The following is a 25259-nucleotide window of genomic DNA, read 5'->3' on the forward strand; positions in this document are numbered from 1 at the left end:
AACCAGTTCTAGGGAGGGTTCAGAAATCAGAGACATAGTGGAACTAGTCTGCAAAGAGGAGACAGAAAGAATAGGAGAGAAAAAGATAAAGACAGAGGTAAGAAAAAGAAAAAAAAAACCCAAGGAATTAAGTCTTAGAACCACTGTGACCTTCAAACCAAAGAGCCATGTTGATCCAAAGCCTTACTTCCAAGAGTAAATAAGGGAAATGGGATAGTAAAGAGCAAAACCAGCATGGCATTGTGCTGATCTTTGCATGAGATCAAGAAAGACAAAGTTACGCAGTCATCGAGATCCTTTTCCTGTGCCCTCTGTCCAAATGACGGCTCACATGCTCCCCTGCAGCTGTGATGAGCGTGTGCAGTAGCTATTGGGAAGCCAGCTACCAACCCAGGCACGTCTAGACTGTGAGTAAAAGTCACGTTAACAACTTACTCTGAGTGACACATGTACATTTTACATTTCAAAGCTGAAAAAAAGAAACCAATGAACAGAACAAACCTTGACATTTTGTTCTCGATACACTAATAAAGTGCTCTGTTGGCTGAGTTCACAGCAACGAAAACAAAGCTTCAGGGCAGTCACAGCAGGAGCAGATAACATGGGCTTTGTTCTGCTCAAACCATTAGTCTCACCTCAGATCTGACAGGCACGGAATCTCAAGGACTCTGCCACCCCGTGCCTTTGTAAGCTTTGCTTAGATGGCCAGATTAGCCTCTTCCCCTTAGGCCAAGGGCTCCACATTTACATTTTAACAAAACCAGTATTAATTTTGATCCAAAATACACTTTGACAAGATTGGTGACTGATATCAATTTTTTAGTTCTCCTTGACTTATAGGCTCTTTCAAAAAGAAGAGATCATTTGTCCTCCTTTCCCCATTGTCAGTGGTTCCTGGCTGAACTCTAGGAGACAAAATGGCATTACTCCTTTTTCTTAAAAAGGGAAAGTCAAAGCAGCGGCTTGGGCAAGTTCACACAGCAGGTCAAGCTTAAAGCCAATGCTGAACCCTCCCAGTTTGAAAGACCTATCCACAAAGATTTTCCAAACCCAACAGCTCCCAGACCTGCTCTGATTCTTGGCCACGTTCTTCAAAGAAGCCTCAAGATGTTTGATGCTCATGTTCTAAGGCAGCAGAGCACATAACTTCCCCCAGCCCACGCACAATATCTCAGCCTTTCCTTACCTTTCTGGGTACTTGTCATGAACAAAAGAATAAAATTAACCAGAACTCGCACAAAATCTGCCAGTAGGCGGAACAGACATATCCCCTCAGCTGACCTGTCCACACGGCGGCCGTCCTGAGGGGCCCGGAGCTCGCACTCGCGCACCTTTGTGAGGTCGGACCTGCCGCACTGCCAGGACACAGCTCGCCGAAAGCTGAGAGCAGTGGGTGACTGCACTTCATCACAAGTTGCTCCTCACTCCGAGGAGCGCTGCAGTGCAAGCCCACGCTCACGGCAGAGGTGAAAAGGACCAGGAAGTGCACTCAGTAGTTAACATGAAGAGCACGTTTCCCAATGCTGCCCTCCTCCCCTGCATTTTACCCAATCTAAACGCGCCTGCGAACGTAACCAATTTTTACATTGGGGTTCACGTTTATTCAGAGTTTCCAAATTTTCTAAAATGAAGCCAGCCATTTTCAAGGCAAGACAGTCATCTTGCTCAAAGGCAAATATTTCCAGCATATTAAAAACATACTAGCTCCAAGTTAAGAGCAATGGTTAAACACACAACAGTAACAGAACAGTTTAATACAAGCACCTAGCTATGCAGTAACCAGGCATCACATTACACAGAAATGCCAGAGGATGAAAAAACAAGTGCATTAAGTAATCTCAGTGCCAGCTGACTGATGAGATAGATAACCTAAATCAAATGGATTCTGCAGGCAAAAAAGAACGAGCAACTCATTAAGTGAGCAAAAGATGATAAAAGGGTAATGCATCGGTCTGTAATAGCACCTTTTACTCTAGAGTATGAGGGAAACACCAACGCCACACGCGCACGTCTGCTGGAACTTCTAGCTGCATTATGGCCTTCCACCTCCAATTACTTACTCATAATACTCAGTTTTTCTGTCCTATTTCCCTTGCAACCACACACAGGTCTGGCACTCAAACGATAGCCTTTTATCTTTCACCTCTGGAAAAGACTCCACTTCTCTCCCTCGCATCCTGCCACAGGTACAGACCATAAATCCATTTTTACAGACAAGCTAACACCACTAGTTAGCACAAATTGACAGGAAAAAAACAAAGAGCTGAATGGAAAATGAAGCAACCTGGGGGACAGGAAAAGGGAAAATAACCATTAAAAACAGTCAGCAGCAATATTAACAAAAGAGAAATGAACAAGAAACCATGTTCTTGGTGCTTCAGGGAAGAATATGTAGCCACAGATGAGCCTAGTACCTTGCAAAAATACTAATGCTGCTTTTATAAAGCCCAAATCTTAAAATCTTGTTGTATTTCAAGTTTCCAGTTTGCTCTCAGAGCTCAGCCAGAAATTAAGCCAGGAAGGAGGACAGTATTACAGTAAGTCCCTAGCCTCTGTCATGTAGATTTTATTAAGAGTTGCATGAAGAGTTTCATGACTTTTCATGCAAGACTGCAAAGCATTTGAACACCCACACTTAGAAATACCCCCTTCCTGGTATCTCAGCAGGAAAAGCTGGGCTGGCTGAGGAGGTTCTCAGCTGCCAAGAGCTAACCTGCGAGCCCAGACCAGCAGAAGCAACCACACCTGGAGCTTGTTTTCTGAGCCCTGATGATAGCAGCAGTGGCATGAGGCCACAACCCCGTGCTCCCATAGTGTGGGGAAGGAGCACAGCAGCGGACACTGGCAGCGCAGGTGGGAACTCTCTCCAGCTTCACAACAGTGGAAGTTCAATCCTCAGTTTTTCCAACCAGATTGAACAGATGCTTATGGATATCCCGCATTCAACCCTAGGATGTAACATATTAACACTGGAGAGAAAAAAGGCAACGCTAAGGTGTCAATATTTGTGGATGACCAAATTCAAACTACAGTAAGTCTAGAGCAAACAGTGAGTAATTTCCTAGGAACAAAATCACGTACATGGGCCAGAGCAGCAGACTGAATTCAATCCCAGCCAACGCAAGGCAGGTAAGGTCCCGCGGAGCACATGTGCTCACTGTCGGGTTCTGAATTCATGCACTTGCTAAAAACACCGGGAATTGCAATCACCTCCGTGAAATGCACAGCATGAGTCAAAGACACTAACATGTATGGTGGCACAGAGGTAATAATAAACAGCACAGATGTCTTCAAATGTCCTATCTACCTCTCCTCACAGAACATTGTTCAGCTCTGGCTGCTGCCTCTAAAGTCATAGCCAGAGGAGATGGAGTTCAGCACAAGCAAGAAACACTGAGGATCAGCAGAATCTTCCATATGAGGAGAAACCAAAGAGTTAGGGACTTTTTTAGGATTATAAAGCAGTATTGCATGTGGATATAAAATAGTCATATCCAGTAATGACCAACATAGAGAATACGTTACGTGTTACGTATTCACTCTCCCACCTTGTCTCAAAACAAGTTTAAGCAAATCATTCAAGAAAGCTATAAGCAAACCATCTACAAGGAAGAAGAAAAAATATTTTTCATTTTGCTATGACTGTGGGTAAATGTAATCTCATAAAAAAAAGCTCCAGTTAATCATCTAGTGTAAGAATGATAAGACACCTATCAGAACAAAGAACATTTTGATTTATAAGTTATCCAAGGATATAAGTCAAGTGTTTCATGTACAGAAATGACCATGGGCAAATTTCTCCTCAGCTTATCCTATTATGGGATTTTCATGTGCTCCTGGTGACTGAAGCAGCAGTAGCAGTTCTTATCCAATATAGTAATTAGATTTCCAAACAAGATTCTGAATGGTACTTGCCATCTTCCTCCCCCACAAGAAGCTCGGACATTAATCCCATTTCGATCTAAATAAGAGATACTGTTTTAAGATTGCAACCTTTGAAGTTCCCTGCTCTTTGATACAAAAGCTTGAGTGCTCATACCACATGCCTGGAAATCCCTAATGCACTCTCCTCAGGGAAAGCACGTCAGGGTAAAAGTGCACTGCAAGAAGGATGGTCATCCAACAGAACAGAAGAGCCTGGTCTCTGTCAGGAAGCAGACAGGTGTCCCATGATCCCCTACTTCTTGTTAAGTTGCAGCACAGCAAAATAATTCACCCTGCACTGAGCAGTAACTAAGCTCATTATCTTTGGCAAACACAGACGAACTACAGAATGGAAGGAAAAACAGTCCCCAGAACTGTCTTCCAGGCCAGTGATGAATTTATACTGGCCGCAAACACCTACAGCAGCACTCAAAGTACAAATACCACCGCAGGAATTTTCTCAGAGCAAGGAAGAGAGGTACAGAAGGCATTCTGGAGACCAAATAAGGTCAGCAGATGTGACTAACAGGCAAGTGAGTCTGGAGGCAGGGAGGGCCAAGATGAGGTGTTAAGTTTGTCATGACAGCGCACCTTAAAATCAGAGAGAGACGCCATCAGTTCATCCAGTTCTCGTGTAGCTGAAGAGGCAGATATACGGGTCTGCTGCTGACTGGCGGTGACCCGCTGGGGGCTGCTCACCTCGCCTTGGCTCACAGTGATTGCAGGGCTGGCAAGAGAAAAGAATACGTTTGAGCAGAGACCCTGGGGAGATCTCCTAGACTGGCAGTCCCACCACCCCCCAGAACAAGCACAGCACGGCGCGTTCCAGCAGCGCTGACCACCACGGCCAGCCATCCCCCAGGCCCAGCTTCTGCAACATACACAGGCCTTGTCTCTCTGCCAAGTCTAGCAGGAGCGTACACCAACACCATCCAGTAAGCAATGGACTATGACCAAACGGTCATTTTGTCAGATGGTGGATTTTGTAATCAGCTATAAACCTGAGTTTGAACAATATGCCTCTGGTAACATGACTCATCATGTATTTTTCATCCAGCAACAGCTGCAGGAGATAAAAAAAGAGCACCAGCATCTTCACACTCCTGCTCGATTTCTCACCCTTCACACAAATCAGCTCTCCTGCCTGTCACTCTCCTGCAGCATCTGTTCCTATGCTACAGTCACTATTCCCACAATGGCTTGTCCCACCCCACCCAAGCGAGCAGCCACCAAAACACTACTCACACTGGACTTGGCACAGAGCTCTCCAGCTCGTCCAGCAGGCTCTCCACACTGGGACGCACATCTTCGATCCCGCGCCCGCCGTTTCGCTTTGGCTTTTCTTTTGTAGGGGGAGCAGCCTTCCCTCCCACAGAGCTGCTGCCCTCCGGGATAACATAGTGAGGTGCAGGTGCACTGGGCAGTGATGGGCTTCTGCTGGCTTCATCTTTACAAAGGGGGAGGGGGGGAAAAAAAAAGTCATTTAGACCCCCAAGTCCATAAATGCACATAAATCAGAGGCAGGAGCAATAGGTTGCCCAGAGAGACCTTGTCAATCTTTGAAGATATAGAGAGCTCAACAGGACAAGGTCCTCAGTAATCTAACTTTGAAATTAAGTTAGAGACAACTTTGAAGGTGACCCTGCTTCAAGCAGGATGCCAGACCAGAGTATTCAAGAGATCCCATCCAAACTAAATGATTCTACAATTGGGGTGAGGGATTTCAGTAAGCATGCTGAAGAAAAAAAAAAAAGAAAAAAAAAAAAAAGAGACTACTACTTTAGGAATCGAACTATCCACAAAGCTAATACCAAATGTCTTGCTACTCCTTACCTGCTGGGAAGCCACTGGGGGGATTATGCTGAACGGCATTCAGTTCCAGGAGAAGCCTGTCCAGTTCTGAGAGATTGCTGCCCAGAGAGGAGCTTGTCATTGTGGGAGATGGTTCTGCAGACTTCTGCTTGTTGGGGAAACTAAAAATAAAAGGGGAGTGTGTAACTGAGGAGTCCCTTCTACTCCAAGACACAGCAGGAGGAAACACTTAGATTCAAAGTTTACACATGTACTGTTTTTTTTTTTTTTAACTGATGCTTTTATGTCTCATGGAAAGAAGATGCTTGCTGTGGAAACTCATTACTAACACAGCTGCTGTTCAGCTGCATCTTCAGTTTGCTTAGCCACATCTTCAGCTGTCAGTTACAAAGAAATAGCAGCAACAGGCAGGGCCTCAGATTTTAGCAAAGAGTTAACAGGCTGCCGATCCAAGACACACAGAACAGCAGCAGAACCACTAGCCGGCATCCAGGAAAATGACTTGTTTCTGCTGACATCACACCAAGCAGGGAAAACCTCTCCCCTGAAGCAGGGGGATGCAGGGCCAGCACGGGCTGGAGAAAGAGGGAACCAAAGTACAAACCTCAAGCTATCAACAACAGCCAAAATCAGCAGGTTACGTGGCAGCCTCCTGCAGCATACAAGCTCTCTTTTCAAGTACTCGAACCCTTTTATTTGAGCAATTCTAATCAATTTATAAGAAGGTAATTTAAAATCATTTTCCACAGGGTTAAATACACAAGCCTGTAAAGAAGTTTAACCATGCACAACCATGTGCAAAACATTGGCTGTAATTACTGCTTATCTTATAGGATAAGCACACACACACACCAATGCAAACTATTTCACAGAAAAACTTAGCACCAATACAGCGATTTTCAGGCACTGTAATAACAGTTTTCCCATCATCACTGGGAAGGAAATAATTTTCTCCTAGTTTTACAAATGGACAAATTACTTCTAATGCTTCTTATTGTATCAAAAAAGAGAGTTTCCAAATCCAAAACAAGAACAACTGTCTTGAGCACACTGCCAGATTATGCTCAGAAGGTTAATATGCAACAAGCCTTAGGACTCTGATACTTATAACACGAGTAACAATTATGAAATTCCATAAGGCATTTATTATCATCTTCTTCAGACTGAGGACAAAGTTCACAAATGAGGCCTGAGGAGGGAATACTTCATCTGGTCACAAGCACACAAGCTACAATTCGCTCCAGAACCAGGCCATGCCAGACCCTTGTACCAGCAGACCCAGGGCTGTAATCATCTCTATTTTGTACTAATTACATGTGGCCCTCAGCCCCCAGAAAACTGCAACAACTGCCTCCACTGGGCCGTCTCTGGACACACCCGCCAGCACCTTGACCCAGAATTAGTTCTAGCTGAAAGCAACTTTCTGCTCAGCAGAAAGAGCTAGGCATGGCTGGAACACACGGCGTCGGAGAAACGCTAGTCTGCACACTGTAAAAAGGCGCCCAGGACAGAGTGCCCTGCATGGGGAGATCGGAGATGGAGCACCGAGCCTGTTCCTCTCTCCTGCCCATGTCAGCAGCAAGGGTAGTCCCACTGCGCAGGTGGGACCCTTCCAACCTCTCAGTGTAAGAAGGGCTGCATTTGTCATTTTAGGTAGACACACTAGTTATCTATAAGTCAGCAGTTCTGAGATGGAATTTTTAATTCATCATAAGAAATTCAAATTTGCTTGAAAATTCATATCATTCCACATCTTGCTAGTCCACAGGTAACTGGCTTCCCCAGGATAACAGACCCAAAGGCCATCCCCCCTCCTAAAGAGCTATTTTGGGGCTGCTTAACAGGAGGGTGAATTTGTCATTTGTTTCTGGATCATATTCTTTACAATGCTTGAACCAAATTGTGCTGTGTCTGATAGATCCTTAACCTCTTCTACAGCTGAGGAAGCAGAAGGCCTAGGTCAGTACATGAAGTGAGCATAAAGCCATAGGGGTGACTGAAAAAGGAGGTAGTCTCAAACACAGCCAAGAGAAGCAAAAGTGACACAGGGAGGCAGAACATATGCAGGGAGTATAGTACTTGTCTCAAGTTATAGAAGACAGCTTGAGTCACAGCAGTCACTGTCCTCATATGGTTCCGGCCTATCTCTTAACAGGGACAAGATACCTGTAGACGTGTTCCTCTTCACCAGCACGGGAGGAAGGAGAGCTGAGCCCGTCTCTGGAAACTGAGGCACTGGAGCTTTTGGCACTGGAGCTGTATATAGGAGACTGGGACTGGGGCTGTAGGAATGAGATTTGTATTGGAAACAGAGAATGCCAAACAAATACATACACTGCATTGCGACCACCCACGGATAAAACATGGTCAAAGCCCAGGAGCAAAAAAAATTCTGCTATGTAGCCAACCCCAACCTCCATCAGATGAGCTATTCCAGGAACAAGTGTTCTCCACTTGCTTCAGATTTCCTATGAATCGCAGATCTGTGCTGGAAATCCCCAGCCTGCTTTCCACAGGCTACAGGACAGATGACTAACACTAATCTCAACACACTACCGTTTTCGCTGGAACAATGACGATGGGTTTCAAATTATATTTTGCCATTTGCTCAGACTAGTCAGTTCTGAGACTTTCCTCCCTCTAACTATTAAAACCCCAGACCTCCCCCACTTCCTCATTCTGTCTGTATCCAAACTCATCCTCACTTCTTGCTGTTCCCTCCCTTCATTTGCTTCCCTGACAGATCTGCACCAACACAGCAAGCACGAACCTTCCCCATCTCCACAAGCACACATTCACTCACTTGCTGGTGGACGTATCTGGATACGTTGGGTTGCCACTGGTCTAAGGGGTCAATCACGGTGCCATTCAGTGCCTCGCTAGAAGGTGGTGGTGGCACCGGAGGCGGCACAGCAATCTCCTGGTACGTGTGGTTTCCAGTTGGATAGGAGTAAGGCGTTTCCTCCGTTAGAAACACTGGTCGTTTGGATATATGTGAAGTGGTAGATTCCAGGTCCGCTAGCAAGGCGTCTGCAGGAAAGCAAAGGAAAAACAAAATGGTGAATTCCTGGCCAACAGCTTTTTCTCCTTCCTCTCATCAGAATATCCATATCAGAAGGTTTCTGGGAAAATTTTTCATCTAGGGTGATCTACTAAACGTTCTGTAAAACACTACTGCAGGCCAGTTCTGAATGGGTTAATAAAACTTCTAGTACAAAGAAAATGCCATGAGGTAACAAAGCAGCCAGAAAAACCGTGTCAATCTCTGATTTTTGTCTTAACTGGAAAACAGCCCAACTCCAAGGACCTTTACAGTCTCCCTGCGCCCTGCAGAAGAGGAGCCTAGAAGAAACCTGCCCTGAGACCGACTCACAACAGGATATTGACACAGAGTAATTACAGGGCCCACATCATCACAGAGTCATTTAACGTGGCCGCAGGCACTGCTTTCTGCAGGAAACAAGATCCCGGGAGGGGTTTTCTCCAGAGTTTAAGCAAGCGCAAGAAGCATGCAACTTCCAGATTGGTCCATCAGTGTGGCAGAAAGCATATGCGCTTCAACTTTCCTAAGCAAATTCCTTCTCAGTACATCCCACAAACAGTTAACTAGATTTTAGAGCCTGCCAGGTAAATGCAATTTCTTCTCCTGGAAACAATTCTCAGCTTGCTGGGTGGAGACTGCTCACAAATTCCTGAAGAGAAGAAAAAACTTCCATCAGCTAGAAACACCCGCACTCGTGCCAGGCAGAGGAACACGTGTCACAAGGTTAGCCCCTCTCAGAAATCTTAAAGCAGGAAAAACACTCTCCCTCAAACACTGGACAAGAAAAAGCGTTCCCACCTTTCTGCATTTCTTCCTGGCAATTATCCTTCGCCCATTCCAAACCCTGCGCTCCTCTGCTGTGACTCACAGGCAAATCCCAACTTGCTGGGCCTTCTGACCTGTAAGCCCACTGTAAGGAGCCTACTGCAATCCCCAATGGTGGAAACGCCAATGAGCTATTGCAGGTCTGCACCATACCCACTTTCCAAAGAAAGCCACGCTGGCTGGGTGCCCAGCTTTCCACCGGAGCAGCAGGCTCTAGCACGCACCTCTTTAAGGCTATTAGAGAAGAGTCCGTTCGCTAGGGACATCAGCACTCTCCATTACCAGAGCATCAAGATGTACCTGGCAGGACCCTTCAGAGATATGGAATTTGGCCAGAGACCAGTAACGCAACTTCAGCAGAATTAGGAGAGGAGACCGACTCAGAAACCCCCTTACCGGTACTGGATCTCCCTGCCCTCCACTGCAGACCCAACTGTCTTTGAGCAGTTGGCAGGATTTGCCTTTTTCCTCCCACACACAGCAGATAACTCGGTTTCGGGTCCAAAGACTCAGTCTGCAAACACAGCAACCCAGCAGTATCCTCCAGCCAGGGCGACAAAGAGCTGAAGTTATCAGGTGGCACCAAAATAGCAACTGAGCGACGGCTCAGGCTAATGGCTGCCTCTGCGAGGGCAGGCACCTGCCAGCTCAAAGCCACTTCCTGAGCACAGACCATACCAGCCAATACACTTAGCAACCCTTCAAGAAAATATATTAAAGGGTCAAATAGAGGACAACATTATCACATTACAAGACAAGGAAGGTGCTGCTTTTATATTCACTCTCTTCCATAGACCAAAGCACATCCAAAAAAAAAAAAAAAAGAAAAAAAAGCAGTCCTGCCCTCAGAGAACCAAATACAGCCATTAGCAAATTACATACTGTGTTAAATTAACACTATATACCTTTCATTTAGCCAAAAAGGTGCTCCAAATCATTTAGCCACAGGCATCTTCCTATAGGGGCCAAGACACCCCAGAAGCGGATTCCCTGAAGGTACGCAAGCCTTCTGCAGCTGGGGAAAAATCAGCTTAATCTTCCTTTTAAGCAAAAGAACAGCTGGTGGAATCCAGTGCGAAAGGCACATACCTCAAGGGAACTGCTGAAGAGCTGCAATTCCTTCGACCAGGCAGGTCCTGCGGCTGGAGGTTTCATGCACACAACCTCCAACAGAAGTGCTATCACAGAAGGTGTGGTTTTTGCTTCTGCCCACCAATGACAAAAGCAAATCAAGTTCCACTAGGAAGGAAAAATCCCCATGAGGGTGCAAAGGGGAACCAAACCAATTTTCCACCCCCCACGCCCAAGCCTCCCCACAGGACAGACAGAGGGAACCATCTCACCACAGCAGTCACCTTCTCAGCTCAGCACTCCTTGCTGAACGAGCAGTCGGACAGAAATCCGCTGCTTTTTGCTAACGGCATAAAAATGAGTTTGGCTAAACTCACCAGTTTTCTCTTACAAGATTGCAGGAGGAGGAGGGGGGTGTCTGGAAATCACAGGCGCGCTCTGCTCCCAGGTTGTGAAGGAGTTAAGGAGAAGACATTACAGTTTAATGATTAACTTCCCCCATACCCTCCCCCTTCCTGACTTGAGCAAACAAGGCAGAGCCGAGGAACAGGAAGCCGAGGGAGGAGAAAAGGCTGGAGACGAATCACTCGCTCAAACTGCGCTTCAACTTTACACCAACCGCCCACCGATACTGAAGCAGTTACACATCTACAGCACCCCACGCCACAGGACGGGAGCACCCAGACCACTCACTCGTGGGCAACAGACGTTTCGGGCGCTCGCTGTCCCCGACGTCCTGCAAACCTGCGGCCCACCCTCCCCACGCCAACCTGCCCTGCGGGCCCAGAGCCTTGCGCGGCTCCCCTGAGCTCGCTGCCAGGGAAGAGGGAAGGTCCTTCCCCTTTTGCACCCATCCCTGCTTCTGCTTCCAGCCACGCTCACCTGAACCGGCTCTATCAGCAACCACAGTACCTGGGTTTGCCGGATCAGGGAGTTGGACCCATCCAAAGGGTCCAGCAAGAGCACGAGAGCTGCCATGAGAGGGGCAGGGGCGAGGACAGCCCGTGGTGGCTCGGCACTTGCTTAACCCACCCCACCTTGGAGAAGGTCTCACGCCGAGAGGGAAGTTCCTCTGCAGCCCACAGAGCCGCGACAGCAAAGCGCTCCCTTGGAGGTCAACGCAAGGAGTCTGCCAGTCCAGACACAGACCCCAGGCAATTTCTCAAAACCAAACCAAAGAGATTAACATTTTGCTTTCCACCTGGCATCTCATCCCCAGAGGCCCCGAAGCACTTTACATCCGTTTAGGATTTGTGCACCTTTTCAACACTACCAAAAGATAAAGTGAGTTAAGGAAAGGGGAGAGAGAAGGGAGCTTTATTCGGGGAAATCAAGGCCCACTGCTCTCTCTCTTTTACTCCCAAAAGGGGAGCCCTAACCTGCTGGACCGTAGCAAAGACGGGCCTTACGCAGGGAAGTACCTCACACTACAGGACTTAGTTCACTACAGACTGCTCCTTAAACAGCAATAGCAAAGGTCCAATCGATTTCTTGGATAATGAAGTGTTCCCTCCCCAAGGCCCCCCGAGGGACCGCGCCACCGGAGGTGTAAGTCGATCAGTTAATGCCTCTCAGCCAGCAGGAAACACGGTTACTGGATAATCTGAACGCGGCGACACAGACCAGTTCGCACAGCTACCAGCCATCAGAGGGCACCACTTCATCTTTACATGGCTGGAGATGAAACTTGACAGCAGTTGCGTATTTGGCAGCAACTTATCGCTCTACTTGTTCATCTCTCCAGAGTCAGGAGCCTGCCCCTATTTTGGGGGCCCAGAAGCCTCCTGCCAGTCACACGTAGGCTCCGCTTTCCCCCAGAGCCTGCACCTTCACTGCAGCGTCGCAGGGGCTATCGCACAGTGCCCTGGGAACACCCACACGCAGCAAACTCCCCGCGCCTCTACTGCTGCCCCCAGAGTTCTCCAAAATCCTACGGACTACAGGAGCAGCTCTAGGAGGCTGAAACTCCCAAGGTCCAGAGGAGATCAGAGATTCGTTCATCTCTAGGGAACAGATTAAATCATCTTGTAGCAATAAAATAAAGCGGGTAAATACAGTGTCATACTATATCTTCAAGTCATCGTTCCTCCACAGGATCAACCCTCCTTCCTTCCTCTCTCACCCCCGCAAGAAGTGACGAACACAACACACCTCTCCACGCAGTTTCAATGTGTCAGCACACAGACATCTAGATGCAGTGGACTAACACAGTCTGGTTAGCAGAGACTAAATAGGGCTCAGCCTACCCACAAGCACGCGCTGTGTCTATACAGATATATATTTTCCACTCTGTTAATATCAGGGTGCTACAGAGGGGGGTGTGAAAGAGAGGGGTATTTGCTCACATACCACCAATCCATACAGCTCTTGCTTGCTGTCATCATGCTGCCACAGTCAGGCGGCCGATACAACCCTAACCTCACCGCTACAGCACAGCGCGGCGCCTCTCGGTGCGTGCCCGGGTGCTCCAAGGGCTCCAGGGCACCTGGCCAACCACCTGCTCAAGCAGCTTGCAGGCATGAGACAGAGGCAGAGGAGAACTGAGCCCTCCCTCCGCTGGGCAACCCAAAAATCACGTGCTCAAGCGAAATCACGTTCAGGCCAGAGGGCTGCTCAGATCACACTTTCCCCAGTACGGGAGCATATCTACGTTCGCATTCAAGTGTTTTCTCTACACAGATTTTTCCTGTGGATGAGGGACAGTTAAAGAATGACGCTATAAAGCACCCCAAGATGTCTGAAAGCCCCGGTGCATCGTTTGCCCTCTTTGCCTTCTCTCCCTTTTGCCAGTAAATCCAGGGTCCTTGAGATCCTGGCTTTCAAATCCCCCACACAGCTCTGCATAGACATTAGAAATATGTACGAGTGGCACTTAATACCAACTGCATTGCTTCAAGGTGGTTTCCAGCATCTGCCAAAGCTCTGCAGGTTATTTAGACAGCTTGGGACAACAACTCTCAACTGCAGTACGCTCAGCACAGCTTAGCCGTCTGTAGAAATAGAGGAGAGAAGAGAAGGGGGGGGGGGGTCCAACGTGTTAAACTGCTCAGAAAAATCCCTTTTACCAAGAGGATCAGCAAGCTGAAAGAACAGAACATCACCTTAGGGTAAGTCACATTACTCGCTCAGTGCGGCCTGAACTGGTAAATCCTCTCCTAAGCTACACACCGCACATTCCTGCGCGTGCACAGCGCTGTCGGACAGGGCAACAGTTCGCGCATTCCACCGACTCCGGTGCAGGCTCCTTCGCCATCCCTCCGTGTCAGCACTTGCCGCCCTGCGAATGCGCTATCCTCCGGCACACACAGCCTCGCGCGCAGCCACGGGGGCACATTCTCCTGCTTCCCGCATCCCAGGTTTGTCTGATAAGAGCAGCAGGGCCCGACTAGGGAGCATAACACTGTTCCAAGGTGAAGAACAGGAACAGATAACACGGGGGCCTCTTTTTAATGATGCATGCATCAATACCCTTTTCAATCCCTCCCTCTTTTTTCTTTTTTTTTTTAATGAGCCATTTTACCCTATTTATTATCACTGCCCAGTTATATCAAACTGCAGTACAGTAAAAAACAAAGAAAAAAAAACCCAGCTGACAGTAAAGGTGCTTCCAATCAAGTATGCACTTCATCACATGTACTTTGTTCTCAGCCAAAGTGTATTTGCCAGCTACTTACTATTTCTCTGAAGCAAAAAGATTAAATGTGAAAGAGCTAATGACCAACAGAAACCTGAATTTGCTTTCTTTTATTAAGGAGAATCCCTTCTCTTCCCGATTGCCCAGCATAACTCCAGCTGGCGAGAAAGCTAGTGACACACAGCATACTCAATCAACTCGAAGATGACAGCATTAGTGCCAGAAAAAGAAAACCTCAGATTTCCAGATGCAGTACAGCTCTCTCAACAACTGAGGACAGGTTACGAAGCCACGCTGACACAGCGGGTTGGAGCACTATCGATACAGTAAGCAGATCAAAAGGGTGTTGGTCAAATTTTCTTTTACAGCTAGCACACTGCTGGGGAGGAAACAGAAGCATAGCTGAGGCAAGATACAGCGGATGCCTCAAATACCAGACTTTCATTTTTAACAGCAGAAGACCACATCTGCACAACCATCAAGCCGTACGTTGCCTGTAGGTCTGCCGCTCGGGTGGGACATCTGGAGAGCAAGCGACACTGGAGACAGGATTCTTCGTCTAGCCACTGCACAAATACATTCAGCGTTCAGCCGCAGAAGCCCATCTCCTCCCAGCATCTTGGTTGCCACATGTCCCTGACATCCCAGAACGTGCATGGAGTAATAAGGACGAGACGTCTGAGCACAAACTACAGTATTTCCTCTAATGCAGCTGCAGAGAACGGGTGTCTGCGCCTCCCCTGTTCTCCCCCCACACATGCTCAAATAACTAGAACTGCTCCAGGTTCTCCGGTCTCGGCAGCAGAGATTCATAGAGGCTTGGCAAATGGGAATGAAAAGCAAAATAACTGTGAGGACAGGTCTAAACAAGGACACGGACATTACATGATAATCATCTGTAACTCGGCATAAGACAGACAAAATGCACACCCCTTCATTTGCAGACTGACACACCGTTCTCCAGCGATATTTTCTTTGCAGCTAGAAAAATCTGGATTCAGATGCTTGCTTTTCGCTGGCCCCCTAAAAGAACGAGCAGGACTGCATCTCCCGAACTGAACCCTGAGGCCTCAGGCTCGTCCAGGCAGACTCTTCTCAAAATCTCCGAATCCAAACTTTTAAAATGTCACTAGATCCAAACGAGTCTCATCTCCCCCACCTCCAGGAGTAAACGCAAGTTCAGCTCACATATAGGGAGACGGCTCAGGGCGGTAACCCAATCCCTGGCAAGACAATTTTACATTGTGAGTAACTGCAGAGGAATGGGGAGCTTGGGTATATTTATCCTATTAAACAGCCTTTCGAAAGGAACATTTGCAATGCTCTAAAAGAGCTGGATCCGAAAGACTTGTTGTGGCCTTGCTACAGGACTTCTCCCTGCCTTCAAGCTGGAGGCTGGAAAGGGTGGGGAGCCCCGAAGGGGAACACTGACCACAGGAATCCCCTTTTTCACAACGGGCTTGATTTTTCTCAGCAAAAAGGAAGAGAATAGTCAGAAATAGAAAAACCAGGAACACACACGTGAACGCAGGCATTAGCTTCCTGACAAAAGGAACGTAAAACCTGGTTCTTAAGGCATTGTATTCTAACCAATGTTTTTAAATGAAAAAAAGAACAGAGACTCTACAAAGGCAATAAAATCCAAGGACTACAGTCAAAACAAGACTTGGAAGATTGGAAGTGTGAACAGACGCAGTTAAAATCCTGAAGATCACTGGTTCACATATATAGAAAGCATGTAAAATGGCTTGGCCTACTTTCCGAAACATCTTGAGAAGAGACATTTTAGAGTTTTCCAAAATTTAACCAATATGTTGAGAAGGTGATTGGAACACATGATACATAACAGTGAGCTCTCAGCTCGCTTGTGAGGCACCGACAGATTGTTATTTAAGACTCAGAAAAATTCAAGGCACAAAGATAAGTCATTTGCCAGACCTAGCAACTGTGGGAGCACCAGCACAGAGCAGCCACTGGTATTTTTACTTCACATTGTCTAGACTTGCCTAGAGGAAGTTCAGATGACACGGTTAAAAAAAAAGAAAAAAATCCACTATCTTTTTTTTTTAACGTATTCCAATGACTGCTGTTTATTCAAGGCCTTACATTTTCTCATTATCAAGGTACTGGTGTAAGCCATGCTTTGTGCCACAGAAAAATTGCTTAGTAAGAAGAGTGTCCGGACTAGTATCAACACGTGGCTATTGCCAACTCTGACTGAAGACGACGTGCATAAGATTCCCTGAAGCTTCTCTGTTCTCTGAAACTAATACTGACCCTTAGAATAAGCCAGGCCACGCACTTGCGGCATGAATTTACAGAGCAGTGTGGCTGCTTCAAAGCAGCTTGACAGCCAAGGTATCTAGCTGCCGTTATTCCTAGCTACACCAGGCTGCAGGACAAATCAAACAGGATTCACCCTGTAGCGCGCAGAGGACCGCTTGCAAAGTCATCTGACAGCAGCCACCTTGAGCCACGTCTGCGCCGTAGCTCGAATACGCACAGCGAAGCCAGTCAGCTTGCCCCAGTGCAGCAACCCACGCGCCCAGCTCCGACCGCTATCAGCGAGTGTCCAAACAAAGGCAAGACACTACGTTCTGAGATGTGGTCTAGGCGATCAGCCGTAGCAATGATTGTGGCTTCCTGCCCCAACCACCGAGACCCAAGCTGGAGTTTTTATTCCAGGACTTGCGGCCAACGAGCCGGTCATAAGTAACATGCGCTACTGCCACTCCAAGCACAGGGCTGTAAGAGTGCGTAAACACAGCCAGTTCAAGAATTTCAGTAACTGCTTTATCTCCATTCGCTGCATATCTGGGGATCTGGGGATGAAGTTCAAACCTTGCGAGTACTCTGGCTGTAGTTTGAGCAGGGCTGACACAGTCACACACCGCCACCGCAAAGGAAGGGCCCAGCGATCCCCCTTCCTCCCAGCATACAAACTCACACCACTGCTCGAACACGCTCTGCCCAAACTAATGCAACTTAGCAAAAAGTTATCCTTTTTATCTAAACTCACTACATTTCTTGGAAGCACAGCCCCAGGCACTCTGAGACTTAACCACCTTTTAGAAAATTTTAAGCAAACAATGCCAGAGTTCAGCCCTTCTCTAAATTCACCAACAAACTCCTGCTGTAGAAAGAAAATACTGTACCTCCACCTCCAATAATGAGGGCAGGGCACAAACTGTGAAATCAAGCCCCATCGTGCCATTAGTCGAAAGAAATTACACATCTTCCTATCCGATTCTCATAATTAATCTGTGTTTCAGATGCAGATCAGAAAAGCTTCGGCCTGAGAACAGATCAGCAGACAAAACCTGAAATGCTCTTAAACTCTGGAGACGTCCCTCACCCCTAGCAGCCACCCCTACGGGCGTTTACACCGAGATTTTACTCTGTATCAAAGTCTCAGAATTATGATATGGGGTTCGGTGTCTAGGATTGTGTATATTATATAGCTGCCGGTGCTGGGCTGCCTTACACAACCAGTCTGTGCCGCTGAGCTTGGGAGTTAGCTTTTGACACAGACTACTCCTTAGCAGAGAGCTCTGAAGGGAAGCCAACTCTGAGTGCTACAAAGAGCCAACAGAGTCCATCAGGGGAGGCGAGACCCTCCACAGGACTTCTCTGAGGGGCAGGGGCGAGGGGCTGTTTGTACAGCGTGCTGAAAAAGGCAAAAGTCGTTGCAAGGCCTCTCCTGGAACCGGCCGCACCACTTCCTTCCAGATTAACACAGACGCACTCGAACCGCTCGGTAACCTCAGCTATGGCATGTTTGTCAGCATGCTGACAGGGCGAGACTGCCAGCATCACCAGCGGTCAGCTAGCTCCTGGCTGCGCTACCGAGCGGCAAGACTTTGAACGGCACAGAGAGGGACGGACAGACTCTAGCTGGACACCAGAAGTCCCTGTGAACCACGACCCTCTTCCTTGAGTTAGCCCCTCAGATCCGCCCCTTGTCATCTTTGATGCAACAGGCTGGGAAATCCTTCAAGCTGGGAAATCCTTCAAGCGTCGGCTCCATTCACATGACCCAGTTGGCAGGAAGGTAACCTGATCCTAACGGGGCCACAGGGCAAAGGTACGTGCACACAGCGTGCAGGCCGCGAGCAGCTGCGACCGCCTCAAAGGTCTGAGTCAGCACCTAGACGAAGCAGCACGAATCCACAGCACTCTGACCCGCCGGCCAAGCTGCGCAAGGGAACCACAAAGAGATCTTCCTACAGGATCAGAAGTTTTCCACTTAGCTCTTGAACACTAAGTCAGACCCAAGTTCAAACAGGCTGAGAGAAATCATCCACCACCTACAAAAGAGAAACGCATCATCTTCCTGCCTTCCTCCAATTTCCTTAGAAAAACCTTCACCCCCTTTCTACCCTCTCAAAACAGCTCATCAGGGTGTTTCACATCGTCTCTGTCATTTTCAAACACTTTGAAGTCATTTTTGCCCCACACAAACTGAGACACAGATGCAACTTATCCTCAAGACTTTTTAAACCCTTGAAAATACTAAGTTGACACTTAAAGGGGCCCAGACAGAACATGCACATGCCGAGATTAAAGCAGTCAAGTCTCACAAGGCACGTAACCATTGCTTACAGGGTCAGAGAGAAATACTCCTTAAAGTGTTAAGTGTTTGTTGAGCATCCTCACGCTGGAATTGATTTGAGATCTAAGTATCATCTCCTTTCAGAAGGGAGGTACTTGATGCTCCAGAAAAAAAGGAACATGAGGTTACCAGACTGGTGTCCAAGAAGAAACATGACTTTATTTTTCCAATATGTCATTGGAACAGAACTTGTTTCAATTGAAAGGCCACTAAACCACGTGCAGCCTTTTCAAGTTCTTCAAATTAACCTAAGCTGTCTACTCCATCAGCACAGACAACGGTCTCCTACCAGCTTTGAAGATTTCAGAAGGATGACATACAGCAAGGCCACACAAATCCAGCTCAAGTTGGCTGCTGTATTTTTCATGTATTGCTTCCAGAGACAAATACTTGAGCTTATTAGCAACACTGCGACATCTCTGGTCTCAGAGCCTGCTCCCACCCAATGCCGTGTGTCCTCCTATTTGCTTCTTATTTCCAGAAAGGGGCGGGGGAAGGGGGGGGATTTCCTGCCTTACAGCATATGCTTGTCTTTAGCATGGCTGTCTCCACACTTGAAGTGAAAAGAGACATCTTACATTTATTTCTCTCTGTTTAAATTTATAGCCCCGAGCAGCAAACTCGTCTCATGCCAGGAAAAAAACACCCTATACCAAGACCTGGTGCCTTAACAAACTGAATTCATGTTCTAACTTACTAGACAAATAAACATTTTTAGTTTCACAGCTACCAAAGGCTTCTGGGAACGTATGATCCCCAGCTACACAAGACTTGAGTGCCTCTGTATAGCAATTCACAGACAGCCCACAGTTACGCAAAGCTAAAAGAGAAAATAATCCCTTGCGTGGTTCTTTCCCATCTAGATTCATTGCACACTCAATTTGAGTCCTGAACAACAGGAAACGATTACCAAAGATGGATATGTTTTGTCAGAAAAACTCTTCCACTGCTCTGTGAACAATCTTCGGGACAGAGTCAGGGAAAGTTTGGAAAGAGTTTGCAAGCCATAGCTCGAGCACATCCTGTGACACAGCGAATGCAAAAGCAGCAGTCAGATCTAATCTCGTCGCTTGTACAACGTTTAAGAGCACAAAGCCAGGTTCTGGCTTACTGAAAAGAGAAGTTAAAGATTGCACAAGAAAAGTTTCTGATGCGTAAAATGCCTCACTTCACACAGACCTCACATGCCTTTTTACTCAGTAGCCAAACTTGGGACGCCTGGTGACACAGACTGGGGTGGTTGAAGTGCTCCTGTCCTCAGCAAATTGTCCCACCCAGAAGTTACAGCCCTCACAGCAGACGTGGAAGCCATTTTCAGCCACATTTTTCAGTCACAACAGTTAACAGCTCAACACTTTAAACCTAAACCTCCACGTATGCCATTTTACATTGATATAAATTTATCCGTCTGTGAGCTGCAGCCACTATAGGCAGTAATGCTTCAGCCACTGCACCTGAATGCCAGCAAAGATCACAACTCCTTGCCCTAATCTTCACATCCCCTGAGAGCAAGAAAAAGCATCTGCATTTCAGAAATGCAGAACTGATGCACAGCAATGAAGAGAACAGCCCAACTTAACATGGCAAGTCCAGACTAAATTAGAAAGCAAGTCTGACTCCCAGACCTGCACTAAAAATACTGAAGTTGGAATTTCTCCGTCTGAATCTGCAGCCTGCTGTGAGCTCCACCTGCTCCCGAGTCCTCTGTCAGAGTCCTCTCCTTTGGGAAGCAAATAAACTGATGTTCCTGCAGGCAGCTATAGTTAGTCCTATGAAAGATCAGGAGGAGCAACACTCTGCACAAATTAGAGAGTCTCCATCTCCCTCCCTTTATGTCAACTGCCAAATTGGAAACAGCTTTGGTCTCCAAGGAGGGTAAGTACAGCCTCCGACAGCCTTCTCCAAGAGTGGTTCTTCTTGTGCAAGATCTATTTCTGATCTCTGCCCGAGAACAAATAGATCTTCAGGCATTTCCAGGAAGTCCCAAACAAAGGCATTAGCAAATGGCCAGCGCTGACCTAACTGCCTCCGGGAGGGAGGTGAGCTGGCTCAGGCAGAGCTGAAGGACAGTGGCTCTGTCAAAACATGGCAACACCCAAACTGAAGGCGAGTGAAATGGCATCCTGGCCGAGCTCAGCGTGTGGAACAGATGGGAACGGGTGTAATTGTTTTACACAAGTGACTAAGTAGTTAATACCATCTCATTACTGACCTGGGCTGGATTTCAGCCAACATCCTGGGTAAAATAAATAAATAAATAAATAAATAAATATCTTATTTCATCACCCATGCACTAACCTGTTTAGCCTTCCATCTACTCTTACACATGCAAAAGATCAAGTAGTCCCTCCCCATGCAGGCCAGAAGAATTTTTGTTTGCTGCTGGCTTCTCTTAGAAAGTTTCTAGAAACTGGACTCAACATTCAAAAAAAAAATCCAACAAGATTTGTTCTCCTCTGCCAGAACAAAACAAAACAAAAAAAATCATGAAAACCAAACAAGCTGCCACTAAACTGACCCTCGGGGACAACTTCCCAGGGCCAAGGTCTCTGATCAAAACACCCACTCCCTTGTATTCCTACAGGAAGAGGGGCTCAGCCAAGCCAGCTATCTGAGGAACCAGACCCTTCCTGCTACATCAGCATGTGGCTACTCCACAAACGCTAGGTCAAACACACAGCACACACTCCCATTTTACAAACATCCAACAAATCTAGTACAAAGGAGACCTCCATTAAACACAGATCAGCACTATCACAAGGAGCCCAAGGACAGGTATAGAAACAGCAGGATACAAGACACTCACTAGATGTTAAACCACAGCTCTGGTAAAGGCAACAGAAGCTCAAGGTTCAAAATATTTCTAGTCCTTTGGCTGATCAGTCAAGCAAATGCTCACGGGAAAGTGTGCCAGGGGTCAAAAACACCAGAGTGCTGGGATATTTATGATGCCCTACAATCTGTGCATCCTCCACCCGTGCTGCTCTCCCCAAGCAGGTATCTCAGGTCGATGCCATATAACTAGTATCTCGTCAAAAGTTGCCCTCCCAACTGCAGTGAAAGAAAAGGTTCCCTTTACTCTATATTACTTCTTCCCTAGCAGCATGTAGAGCTGCTGGGAAAAGCCATCACCTCTCTCCTCCAGCAGACTAGCTTTCTTCCTTCAGCAAGAAAGTACACGCTTTAGCAACCAGGACTGGCCAATCTGTTCTCAAGTCTTCCCGGAAAATAGACACAAAACTGTACTAACTACATGGATAGGAAAAAAAAAAGGGTGGAATGCACTCCTCCCATTTGTGTCCCAGATGCTGCTCTGCCCCAGACTGAAGGACTTGGGGAGAATTGCCAAGTGCAGGGGTGTATGGCACCCAGATACTGCCAAGCAACACTCCACGTGCCCACTCACACGAGGGTAGGCCAGGGCATTTTTTAAGCCCTGGGTGGACTCTATTTAGTTGAGATTTGCATAACTGTGGGCAGTCAGATCTGACTTGAACTGAAAATTGGTATAAGCAACATTAAAGTTACAACATATGTGTGTGCGGTGGTGAAAAATTTTTCTGGAAGAGCTCTTAGTAACTTAAGGCCATAAGCAGTGGCAAATTAGAACAGTTTGAACACACAGCAATGGTTTCTAAATCTTTGGGCAACGGCAACCCGCGCTTGCTTGCATCCAGAGCCCTCAGGCGGAAACGTAGGTTTTACCATTTCACAGGATGCTTAGGCCAGCTGTAGAGTACTTGCCACTTGCGGATTATAGCTTGGGAACTGCCGATTCTACTTACCTAGGGGAGAACAACACGTTACGTGAGGGTTTACGTGGGAGCAGACCGCAAGGGTTCCACTGGACAGTTAGCACTGCAGAGCTAAGGATACAGCTTTACGAGATGCAGAAAACCAAATTAACAGCTCACCATTGCCAAAAATGGAGAGGTTTTACTCCCTCTTCCAGACATGTGGTGCTGCCTCTTACCTGTGTTGGCTCTAGCTCTTGCAAGACCCCTTCATGAAGCAGTTTAACAGAATATACACCCAAAAGGGAAAAGCGCTTTCTTCTAGGTTAGTGACTCTCCACAGAAAAGGGAGAGAAGCACAGCAGTCAGCAAGAGGGAATGGGTATGTGCAAAGAGCCAAAAGAGGCAGCAGAAAAGGGGTAAGAGACAAGTGAAAGTAAAACCATCCCCCTTCCAACAGCAATCCAGTACCTTAACTCAAGTGCCTGTAGGACCACAGCCTCAGGTACACCAGTAGCAGCTCATTTTTGCCACACAGATAACCGTAGTCGACAATAAGATTGCCAAAGGTCACTATGATCCTATCCACCTGCACATGTAAAAATGGTTTTGGCCACAGCCAGATGCTCCCAGAACTTGCACATTCTAAGTCAATTATCTGCCTTTTGAAAGCTAAGAGAAACAGGAAAGTATGTGAACCCCATAACCAATAAAGGGAAGGGTAAGATTTGCATGGTTATGCGAGAATAGACATGAAACTCAAAGGGGAAAAAAATAGCATCATTTAAACAGTGGAAACCCTATCCAAGCAGCATAAACAAATCTGAATATAGACCCTTCCAGGCAGACTGCCAATTGCAAAATATGAGACACACATAAAGACGATGAAATGAAGGACAGAAGTATCAGGATAAATCATAAATTCATTAAAAACATGAGAAGCACAAATTCTGCCCATGAGACGTAGAACCCCCCTGGCTACCAAAGGGAGGAGGCCAGCAATACAGAAGGGGGACACTAAAGAGCCACTGCAATTGCATCCGTATTTAGTACAGTCTTACTGAGACATTCCTATCGCGAAGGCTCTTAAATGGGATAGCAGAATGTAAACTTGACAGATTTTAGTCCTCGAAGAGAATATTTTTCAGAAACTCCAGCAACTTTCACTTAGTAAGCAACCAACATATTTCCCAAGAGCTGAAAATACCAAGAAAGTTCAACAGATGTAAATCTACCCTTAAAAACAATGTATTTGAAGTTTGAAAAGCCTGTGCCTGAAAGGAGAAAGAGTCCCAGCAAATCTCATCCTGGCATTGGAGATAGTAAATAAAAGGTTAGTATATTAAAATATAAATGAAGAGGAGTTAATAAGACTTGCTGGCTTGACCAGCTAACCACTCTTGCGTGGTTTCATGTCCCTTTTCTAAAGCAAGGAATGTTTGTCAAATGTGGCATGTGGTTAAGCTAGCTTTTTAAAAATCTAATTACTAAGAAAATACTCTCAAAATGGTGGATTCTCCTTTTAAAAAGGTTTTTGTTTCTGTAAGGGTTCTCTGCAGCAGAGAGTGGGAGCAGACTTGGAAGCAACACCGAACTCCCTGGGAGCCAAAAAGTGTAAGTCATCATCAGCAACTGACTTCACACAAAGCACTGCCAAAAGCACAATGTAAACTCACAGAGCAGGGCAGGGGGAAGTGACAACAAAATATTTAACATTTTTCAGTCATGTGGATCTTAGCACTACTTATAACTATAATAGGTAGAAAGTTTTAAAATGAAGCTTTCAATCTGATGGGTATTTGACTTAAAGATAACCCCAGTAATTACAGATGGTGGGCTAGCAACATCTTTTAAAGTCCCCCCTAAAAGGCAACAGAATACAAGGGGGCAAGAGGCACATGGTTTTGAAGTTAATTAAAATAGCTTCTTATTACTTTAACAGCAGCTTCTGAGAATGAAGAGAGGATAATGTTGCAGAAATTAATGTAGGAACTGTTTCCCCTAGCCTACTTTGGGAAAAGATGTGAGCAGCAATTTGATGGCGCTTGCGAGGGCTCCACAGCTCCCAAAATCTGCAGGGGTTTTTTCAACATCAGCAGAAGAACGTGGCTCAAGAGTTTCACAACGTTGTGATTGAAGCCCACAGAAAGAAAGGAAACTGTTAAAGCCAGACAAAAAACAAACGTTTTTAGAATTGGAATATATGGCAGCCAGTGAATGGAGAAGAGCTAGAGAATCCAGTTGAGGTTTTCTTATCCCTTCATACTGCAAGAAGGAAGGGGACCTATCATTCTACCTATCATCTGTGATACCTGCAAGAGAAATAATTAGGATTTTTCTGTACCAAGAACAATACTAATAAAGTGATCAAACACACAACAGCTTCTTCATCTCACTGTCCTGCACAGCAGTTGCTATTCTGTTATTAGCCATTGCCAAAGGCAGGACCAGTGCTTCACAACAACTATTTGAAGGCATAGAGTAACCCCTGGTTCTCTCCTTAAAAATATATATATTATAAATATATATACACGCACACACACAGTCATGCTGGGCAGCGTCATTCAGAAAGACCCATAAAACAGATCTTACAAGGTTCCCTCC

The 25259-nt window shown here is 46.5% G+C and overlaps 1 protein-coding gene across 2 annotated transcripts in view; it reads right to left on the reverse strand.

Annotated features, from left to right (window-relative positions):
* PXN (paxillin) overlaps window positions 1-25259 on the reverse strand; it is a 51258-nt gene that overhangs the window by 13708 nt on the left and 12291 nt on the right. For both annotated transcript variants that reach the window (XM_067306900.1, XM_067306899.1), the window contains exons 2-6: window positions 8540-8766; window positions 7903-8018; window positions 5758-5897; window positions 5170-5371; window positions 4516-4651 (exon numbers count right to left, since the gene is read on the reverse strand). In XM_067306900.1, coding sequence (XP_067163001.1) covers window positions 4516-4651; window positions 5170-5371; window positions 5758-5897; window positions 7903-8018; window positions 8540-8766 — 821 coding nt within the window. The remainder of the gene's footprint in view (window positions 1-4515; window positions 4652-5169; window positions 5372-5757; window positions 5898-7902; window positions 8019-8539; window positions 8767-25259) is intronic.

This window comes from Apteryx mantelli, chromosome 17 (assembly GCF_036417845.1).
Source record: "Apteryx mantelli isolate bAptMan1 chromosome 17, bAptMan1.hap1, whole genome shotgun sequence".
NCBI classification, from domain to species: Eukaryota; Metazoa; Chordata; class Aves; order Apterygiformes; family Apterygidae; genus Apteryx; species Apteryx mantelli.